The 9,631-nt window shown below is 41.3% G+C and overlaps 1 protein-coding gene across 2 annotated transcripts; it reads right to left on the bottom strand.

Moving 5' to 3' along the window:
* Positions 1 to 285: 285 nt before the first annotated feature.
* SAP30 (Sin3A associated protein 30) lies at positions 286 to 6,347 on the bottom strand. Of its 2 annotated transcripts, XM_069493218.1 has the most exons (5): positions 4,900 to 6,347; positions 4,619 to 4,776; positions 2,882 to 3,007; positions 2,370 to 2,468; positions 453 to 613 (listed from the first exon to the last, which is right to left on the bottom strand). In XM_069493218.1, the coding sequence occupies exons 1-5, from the start codon at positions 4,931 to 4,933 to the stop codon at positions 491 to 493; spliced, it is 540 nt and encodes a 179-aa protein (XP_069349319.1). In that variant the 5' UTR covers positions 4,934 to 6,347; the 3' UTR covers positions 453 to 490. The 2 variants fall into 2 exon arrangements, with proteins under 2 accessions (XP_069349318.1, XP_069349319.1); XM_069493217.1 differs by having other exon boundaries at positions 286 to 613; positions 4,619 to 6,347.
* Between the last annotated feature and the right edge of the window lie 3,284 nt (positions 6,348 to 9,631).

Raw genomic sequence — 9,631 nt, 5'->3', positions numbered from 1 at the left:
GAAATAAAAAAGAACTTGCATCCCAATAGAAGTTTATCTTTCAAATCTGCTAGCACTATAAAACATTTTAAAAAATAATGCTATTTAGGATATCTTTAATTCCAAATCAGATTGTATCAAAGAAAGCAAATGTGCCACATTTGTTACTTCTCCTTAACTCGCTAATTTCTTGGAACTTAAAAAACAGGTTATAAAATAAAGGACTTTACATTAAAATCTCAATACTGATCTCTAAAATTTAAAAGAAAAATCAAGTTTCACAGAATAAATACACTGGAGCAACTATAATAGTAATAACCTTTATTTAAAATAGTTTTTAATCTAGGAAAGCTCATTTTATATGAGTTTCCAACTAATCATTAGAGTCAGAAACAAAGAAAATAAAACCAGAGAAAATCCTCTGTAGAAAAAATACACAAGGAACATTTCTACATGTGAAAAAACAGTAAACGGTGTTAGCATCCAAGTATTAGTCTCAATTCCATCTCTCCTAGTGAACACCACTATCAACCTTGAGATCTGATTTGTTCTTGTCATTCTTCACTGAGTAGATGAAATATGTTAAGGTGTCTTTTTCATTCACTGGAATAGACCTAAAGTGGCAACCAACTATCTAGAAAGAAAAAAAATTGAGGATATTAAATTTTAGATATTAACAGATTTCACAAACTAGATAAAAATATTGTTTCATCAAAAGAAATGGTGCTATGTGATGATAAGAGCTATTTCCTTTAAAAATTATATTGTATTTAACAAAATACCAATAGGATGAAAAGCATATAAGAAAAAGATGTTATGAACAAGAGATAGTGTGATTTCAAAGGACCCTTAGCCCACTCAATTCAATATATATTGATTAGGCAGTATATTTCTTTTTATATATTTTAAGTTTTATAATTGGAATCTAGATTAGGAAGTAAATATTTTTACTTTGGTAAACTTTAAGTATCAATGAAATAAAACAGAAGAATCCACATGCATCATTAAATCTGTAATGGTTTACACTCTTTTGATGGAGAAAGGATAAATACGAAGTTGAAAAATTTTTGGTACTAGAGAAGCAAACCACAAAGTATCTTAACAAATATGTTTGCTACAACTCATATTTACTTATTCATTCATTGGCAATATTCTTTTTTAAGGTATCTTGAAAATTTTTCTGAATAAAAATTATGGATGGAAAATAAGAGAAGAAAGAGGAATGTTCAATGAAGGATATTTACCTGCTTCCTTGCCTTTTTATTGTGCTAATACAACATGTACATTGCAACTATCAATAGAATAATATTGGGGTGCTGACATGCATACCTAGATTCTAGAAGAAAAAACTTCTTAAAGAAAAAGTTTATTCATACAGTAATTAAGGGAGTGAAGGAGGATAGCAATCCAACACTGGAATCCCTTAAAATAAATGTGCTACATTTGTACATTCCTTAATCTGTTAATATCTGCATTTCTGACTGAAGTATAATATTCACAGCTAATTCTTTTGTTTTGTTTTCTTTTTTTTTTTTTTCTTTTTTGAGACAGCATCTCTCTCTGTCACCCAGGCTAGAGTGCAGTGGCATCATCATAGCTCAGTGCAACCTCACACTCCTGGGCTCAAGTGATCCTCCTGCCTCAGCCTCCAGAATAGCTGGAACTAAAATTTTTTATTTTAAATATAATTAAATTATAAATATATAAATCTATAAGCATCTTAATAGGATGTACAGATTTCTTGATTCTATTAACTTCCTGAGAACACACATACTCAGCCAACTTTTCAAAACTCACTGAAGGACTAGCAGTCCTGTATTGAAGCAAACTGCATGTGAGAGATTAAAGTCTTTGCCTCTTCTGTATGTGAAGAAAACATGGATATTTCCAATAAAACAAACTAACATCAACAAGGACAAATTCTGAAATAGTTAAATCAGCAAGTTATAAGAATATTGTTTAGGGGCTTATCTGTAGATGTATTCTACCAGAAACTTCAAAAAATTAATTCTAACAAAGATATTAAAGCTTATTAATTTTATCGTGACTCAGTTAAGTGTTCAAATGTTCACTGGTTAAATGGAATTTTAAAGCTAACTGATTTCTAAAATGAGGATTAAAAAAATTCTCATATAAGATTTTGAAAGCCAGTATTAGACGATGCTATACACAATCCATTGAGTAGTCATTACATAAACAAATTTCCTAAGTGGCAGACAAACATTTCTAGGAAACTAGATTCTTCCACAATAGGTTTTTTTTTATTAACTTTGATCTTTTGAACTAAAATGTACTGTTACATACACTACATCAATAATTTCATTAGCATTTAATCACCCCTTGTTTGTGAAAATGAGCTCTAGTTTAAATAGCTTAAAACTCATATATACCTCAACAAGTTGTGCTTTATTAAGTCCTGGTCTGGTTGGTAGCTTGAAGTGTCTTTTGTAACGCCTAAGTGTATTTACTTGTAACTGGTATAAATCAACCTAGAAAAAATTAACATACATGAATTAGTTCATACAATTTTTTTGAAACTTACCATTATCATGTATAATAACAAACATTTCAACTTCAGCACAATAAAAATTGAATTCTATTGTCAAACAAGCCTTTTATATAATGAAAACTAGAAATTATTAAACACTTTACTTTTTGGGGGGTAAATATTATAAACTGGGGCAAAAAAAGTGGTATGACAACAGAGCTGTAAGAATTGTCAATTGAAAATATAACAATTCAGATTGTGTAAATGCATGTTAACTGGCTGTTTTTAATTTTGCTTTCATTTTCAGATTTCTCAAATGCTTTAAACATTTTTTAAAATGTTTGTATCTTTTTATGTAAGTTTCAAAATGTACTACTTACGATTTACATTAAACATACATAAACTTTAATCTACCTCTGGAGTGTCAATATCTTGAACAGGTGAATCACCTCCATCATCATCACTCCCTTTTCTCTTTCTTCTGTTTCGAACACTCTGAATTAAGTTTTTATGATAATCACATATATAAAGATGCCTTGCCTGAAACAGAAAAGTTTCACAGACTGCATATGATTACAGTAAAAATGTGTCTACATATTAGTAAAATGCATAGTCCACAGTGTATTATTAAAAATAAAGACCGTCAAAACAAGCCATTGTTAAGACAATGGCATGTTTCTTTCTACTCTTAAACCCTGTACCCTGTTAAATATAAGATGTCTGGCAATACTCTTAAAAGGATGAGGCAAGGAGGGGTGGTGCCTGTTGGGGAAGAGAGGCAGGCAGAGGAGATGAGAAATTCCAACCCTGTGTGTTTTGTCATCAAATTGAAGTGAGGGTGACCCAAATTAGTTAGTTCATGCTGGAGCTAAATAACAAGGGGAAAGATGATGTTGCCCACAATTTTCCTGCTTGATATTAATTTTCTCTACTTAAAGAGCATATTTAAATAGCACAATGTAAGCTTTCTAGTCTAACTTAATACCCAAAGTATTATATTACAGATACAAAACTATCCCTTTTTACAAATGAGCTATCGATTTGGTATCCTAACTACATTTAAATTTCAATTACAAACTTTTCTGAGTATTAAATGGATGTGTTTGTCTCTAATGCGTTTTTCCAATCAAAGCAATCTGAAATTACGCAAGTTCCCTGAAAAGTTTTTCAGGAACACCACTGAAGAACTGTTTCAACAGGCGGAAAGTGTCACAAATAAACTTTTCAAAAACTTTAATGACTTACACTCTTGAGAGCTGTATAGTAACATTTGAAATATTGGGCTTCGTATATTGACAGTTAATGCCTTAAAAAACAAAACAAAACAAGGACTGAGCTAACAGGCTTTTACATTTATTTCTAAGCTAAGCGCAAGTTAAAAATATGCAGGACTCGTGCTAGGTTCTGATGCCTTATTATTCATTTACCGCTAGCCAGATCTCTGAAAAGTATGGTTGTTTCTACACACCTTATAGATGGTCAAAAGAACAGACGTTCAAAAGGACGGAAAAAGAAGTCCCGATGGCTGCCAAGCGGCTGGGTTACTTGCTCCCCACCTTCGGAAAGCTGCCCCAGCAGCTGACAGCGCCAACGCCGCTGCAACCCCTGCTCCTCGCCAGGCGGCGGTGGGCCTGGCTTCCCTCCCACTCTGCGTTCCAGAGGAGGAGATGGAACACAGGAACGAACAGGATCTTCTGGAACTGCGGTGTAAGGTCCCGCAGGACTCCCCTCTCCCCAGGCAAGGGGAGCCCCTACTCCCTGGGGCCAAACGCAAGCTTGGGCAGCAAAACAAAGGCGCCTCTATTCCAGAAGGGGCTGCCGGGCTGCAAGAAAACTACTCCGGGCCCTCGGTGTGGTGGTCCCCTTTGTTTCGCTTCCTGATCGCAGCGGAGGAGGAAGAGGGAGGACAGCGCGGGAGGGACGCAGGCAGCCGGAGTGCAGGGGCCGGGGAGGAGGGGAACGGCAGCGGGTGTGTTAGTGTGTGCGCGTTGCGGGTGGCGGTCGGAGTTGCAGCGACTTTGTTGTTTGCTGACTACCAGAGACCTCACGACGAGCCCACCCTTCAGCCAGGTCTGGAAGACCCCGCCAGCAACCCGCGCCTCTACCCGGCTCCCGGGGCCCCCGGGGCCCGGCGGTCTCGCCGTCACTTACGCTCTTGTCCAACTCGATCTTCACCTTCTTCTGGGAGATGCTCTTCTGGATCCTCTTGCTGAAGCTGGCGTTACCCGCCGCCCGGCCGCACCGCTCGCCGTCCTCCCGCAGGCAGCACAGCTGCCCGGGGCCCGGCCCCGCAGCTCCCGGGGGCCCGGCTGCAGAGACCGCCCCGGAGCCGGGCACCTCAGCCCCGGAGCCCGCGCCGGTCCCGTTCCCGGCCGAGGCGGCGGCGGCCGCTGCGGCGACCACGGCGGCCACTGCGGCGGCCGCGTCTCCACCGCGGCTCATCTCCTCAGGCGTGAAGCCGTTCATGTCTCCGCGCTCCGGGGCGCCGGCGCTGACAGAAATCCGCGCTCACCCCGCCGCTCCGCCTCTCGCCGCCGGGTCTCTCCGCACCCGCCCGGCGGCGGCAATTTGCTCTGCACACCAAGTTCGCCGGCGGCACGGCCGCACACCCAGGGTCCCCGGCCTGCTGCTATCTGTTGGCGCCGAAACGTGTAGTTCTAGGGGCCGGGACAGAGGCGAGCGGCGCCTGGAGGTGGGGACCCCGCTCTCTGTCACATGGAGACTTCAGCAGTTGGACCGCTGCACCTCCGCCTCCCTCCGGTTCCCTGACTTGCGCAAGCACGGCGCACGCCCTCCCGGACCGCCCCTCTCACTCTGCCGCGGGGCGCGGCGGGAATTGTAGTTCTCTGCCGCGGAGTCAGCCCGAGCTCCCACCTGACCCCGCGCCCCGCGGCGTGAAGGAACTACTCATCCTAGCATGCATAGCGCGCCGACGGACTGCCTTTTTATTTTTTCCTTTCTAGGGCCGGGAAAACAGGAGAGTGTGGTTGGGGTTCACAGAGTTTTCTCTCTTCTCTGCTCTCCCGCGGCGTTGGGCCGTGTTTGGCTCCCGGGATTTCGCGGAGTCGGTGTTCGGACAGGTCACCCGACTCCTGGGGCTAAGCCTAAAGGGGGTGGGGGGCTCAGAGTAAGTGAGCGTATGGGAAAAGTTTCGGGGCCGTTTCGCGTTTGTGGAAAGACAGTTTTGTTGTGACCACGCTTTTGTGGGAAACCCAAACCAAAGAGAACTCAGGAAAATGGCGCTCCTCGGGTCCCGAATGGCCCGGCTAACAGCACGGCTTGACCGACCATGGAGGCACCAGATTCACCGGGCGCCTGCTGGGGCGGGGGAAGCCCGCCCCGACCCCTCGACCGCGGCAGAGCCGCCGCACACATGCCTCGTTGAGGGCGTTTCCAAACCTCGGCCTGTTCCTGCGAAAAGCATGTTCTGCTCCTGGGCTCACGAAGTCCCCCGCCTCCTGAGGTGGGGCTACTGACCAGCTGTCAGCAACAGGGCTACTCTCCGCTTCCGTGGCCACCTTTCCACTTTCTCCTCCAGCGGATCTGGAGAAGGGCGGAGTCCAGCGTCGCTCGAAAGGGGTCCGGAGGCCCACCAATGCGATGTCCACTCGACTGCTCCGGAAACTTCCCCGCGGCAGCGCGGGGAGCGAGGAGGGCAGCAGGAGCGTTTCCTGAGTCCGCGCGCGCGTGCGTGTCTGTGTGTGCACGTGTGCGCGCGTCAGCGTGTGTGTTCGTGCGGGCGGGTAGGTGCGGGTGGAGGGCGGGGAGGGGGATGGGCGTGGGCTGCACCTTTGCTGGCTGCACCCCTGCTGGCGCGTCGTTCGTTATTTGTCAGAAGATACACTCTGTAACACTCTCACAATTTAAGTAAAAAATACATTTTTTACATATTTCAGGCAGTAGGTTTTTTTGAAAGTTCTTTTAGCTATAATGAGTAAACTGAGTGATAGATGATTTTTTTTTAAATGTAAAATGCCATCTAGGCTGAAATTCAAAGCTATTCATCTGTGCATTTGGGTTCTAGGATGTGTCAAAGAAAAAAAGAATTTAAATATTTCATAAATTGGGTAGGAAAAATAAAGGTGCTGGCTCATAAGTATTTGTGTATCTTCTTAAGCTGCACTGTCCAGTAGGATGTCCTCTAGCCGTTTGTGGCTATACAGCACTTGAAATGTGGTTATTGAGACTGAAAAACTGAATCGTTAATTGAATTTTAATTAAACTAAAAAAATCTGATGCTTGATTTGCTTATTTGAAAACTTTTGGCCGGGCGCGGTGGCTCACGCCTGTAATCCTAGCACTCTGGGAGGCCGAGGTGGGCGGATCGTTGGAGCTCAGGAGTTCGAGACCAGCCTGAGCAAGAGCGAGACCCCACCTCTACTAAAAATAGAAAGAAATTATATAGACAGCTAAAAATATATATAGAAAAAATTAGCCGGGCATGGTGGTGCATGCCTGTAGTCCCAGCTACTCGGGAGGCTGAGACAGGAGGATTGCTTGAGCTCAGGAGTTTGAGGTTGCTGTGAGCTAGGCTGACGCCACGGCACTCACTCTAGCCTGGGCAACAGAGTGAGACTCTGTCTCAAAAAAAAAAAAAAAAAAAAAAAAAAAAAGAAAACTTTTATGTTTGGAACCACTTGAGTATATGAATCTATTTTTTCCAATTAAATTTTATGGAACTAACATTAGCATCTTAATTGAGATGTGCTGTAAGTATATACCAGCTGGATTTTTAATTCTAGAACTAGTCTCAGTACTAGAAATTTTAAAAAAATGTTGAGTAGCACATTAATAAATCTTATGTTGATTACATGTTTAAATGATAATATTTTGGATATACTGGGTTAAAGTATAACATTAAAATGTGCTTGTTTGTATTAGATAATAATGGCTTAAATTATTAAAACAGAATAATTATACTATATATTATTTATGGATATGTTTTCTTAAGTGGTAAAAAATGAGTACATATGGATGAGATGGGTACACCCCAACTTCAGGGTGATGGTCATTTCTTAGGAGGGAGGCCAAGGAATTGGATCTGGTGTTGAAGTCAAAATAAAATATGGAGACAAATCTCTAAATTTTACATTTTATCTGAGAAGCAAGAATTGGAATTCAGGACGTACACACAGACCAGGTGGTCTACGGTAAGTCCGAAGAACAAAGAAAAGGTTGGGAGTTTTATTGGAAAAAGAAATGCTATGTACTGTTTTGAAAGAAAGCTCACCAGCACTAATAAAGTTTTTGGGAGTTGGCAAGCACTGACTGGTGACAGTAGTAGGGAAAACCCATCTCAAGAGTCATGACAGATCTTTTCAACAGTTACTAGGTAAAACTGGTCTTTGGGTTACAGCAGCCCTTTTCAGCAGCTGGGCTTGTAAAAAATTTAATTCTTGGAGTAGGAGCTATGTACCCAGAGTGCTTTCCCCCACCCTGCCCTGGTCCTTTCACTCTGATTTAGTTGAGTATGACAAGAATGACCCAGTTTGTATAATCAACTGTCACACTGGGAATGGCTTAAAGGTGGTTTCTACTGTACCTTTAAGCTTTTATTTATTTTTTTAAAAATCTGAAACATGATAGTGGGATGTTGGATTTTCATGTTTTTATTTGTAGTTTTATGTATTTTTAAAATAATTCATGATATTGTTAGGTTCTTGCCCTTAAAAGCTTATAATCTATCTTCTGCAACATGTGACCAAATCAGTTTATGTATGTATGGCTTAGTTATTTATCAGTTTCATATGAAGTAAAATTTTTTTTTTTTTTTTTTTTTTGAGACAGAGTCTTGCTCTGTTGCCCAGGCTAGAGTGAGTGCCATGGTGTCAGCCTAGCTCACAGCAACCTCAAACTCCTGGGCTTAAGCGATCCTACTGCCTCAGCCTCCCGAGTAGCTGGGACTACAGGCATGCGCCACCATGCCCGGCTAATTTTTTCTACATATATTTTAGTTTGCCAGATAATTTCTTTCTATTTTTAGTAGAGACGAGATCTCACTCTTGCTCAGGCTGGTCTCGAACTCCTGACCTCGAGCGATCCACCCGCCTCGGCCTCCCAGAGTGCTAGGATTACAGGCGTGAGCCATCGCGCCCGGCCAATATGAAGTAAAAATTGTGTGTAAAATCCTTTACACACAATACAGTGTTTTTAAAAAGATCCAATTGAGCACTCATTTTTTGCATACTAGGATATTTTCTAGGCCCTAGGGATACAAAAATAATTGAGAGAGGGTTCCTGGCCATTTTGGAGTTTACTGTCTAGTAGGGCAGACAGGTAGCTTAACAAGTACATGATAGGTGCCTCAATAAAATTAGAGAAAAGTAGAGATGTATCACACAGGAGGAAATGATTCATCTCTGGGAAGTAGAAAGGATTCCTGGAGTAGGGGACATGTTAATTCTCACTGCCAGATTTAAAGTGTCCCTTCAGTGAACCTATTTGTTTAGACAAATTTTTATAACAACCATGGTTCATTATTTCTACAAATCTTCATAATTAGGGCAGATTAAAAATTCCTTGCTTTAAGTGTAATTCACAGTCAAGGCTGGAATCAGGTTTGGGGGGCTCCATGCTTATACAATTTGAGGTCTTCTTTAAAAAAAGAATATATAAAATTATGAATGCAAAATTAGGTACATGCCTTTATAAGGGCCTGTCCAAATGAGGGACTCTGAAGCTTAAATTCATTAGCTCTATGGTAAATCTACCTCAGATATGACAACATAGATTTATGAAACTAAGTTATAGGGGAGGGGGGTTGTTCACATCATCAAAATATTCTTTGCTTTCTGAAAAGGTTCAAAATGTGACTCTTTAAAAAGTATTTTTTCCTGCCTTCCTTCCCTGTAGGGCTTTTAACATGACTGAATTTTTCTGGTTTTATTTTAAAATAAGCAAATAATTTTATGTAATTTACAAAAATATATAAATTGGCCCATAATCCCAACATGAACACATTAGAAAATTCAAATAATACAAAAAGGTTTATATGAAAAACAAAAGCCTGTTTCCTTTCATCTCCCCAAATTCCTGTCCTTAAAAGCAACCAATGTTAACAGTTTCTTGTGTTTCAGTCTAGAAAAAAAATTATATGCATATACTAGTATATACATCTCTTTGTGAATAATTTTTTTTTTTTTACAGCAAAGATCACTCTGTCAC

The sequence above is a fragment of the Eulemur rufifrons genome, chromosome 18 (genome assembly GCF_041146395.1).
Source record: "Eulemur rufifrons isolate Redbay chromosome 18, OSU_ERuf_1, whole genome shotgun sequence".
NCBI classification, from domain to species: Eukaryota; Metazoa; Chordata; class Mammalia; order Primates; family Lemuridae; genus Eulemur; species Eulemur rufifrons.
Note: the sequence above shows the minus strand (reverse complement) of the source record. Positions and strands in the feature narration are given on the sequence as shown.

Coding starts and splice junctions, on each gene's coding strand:
- SAP30 (XM_069493217.1), bottom strand. CDS start 4,933: ATGAACGGCTTCACGCCTGAGGAGATGAGCCGCGGTGGAGACGCGGCC. Junction 2,469..2,881: donor AAGATATTGACACTCCAGAG/GTAGATTAAAGT, acceptor AATTTTTTCTAG/GTTGATTTATACCAGTTACA. Junction 614..2,369: donor ATAAAGCACAACTTGTTGAG/GTATATATGAGT, acceptor TTTTCTTTCTAG/ATAGTTGGTTGCCACTTTAG.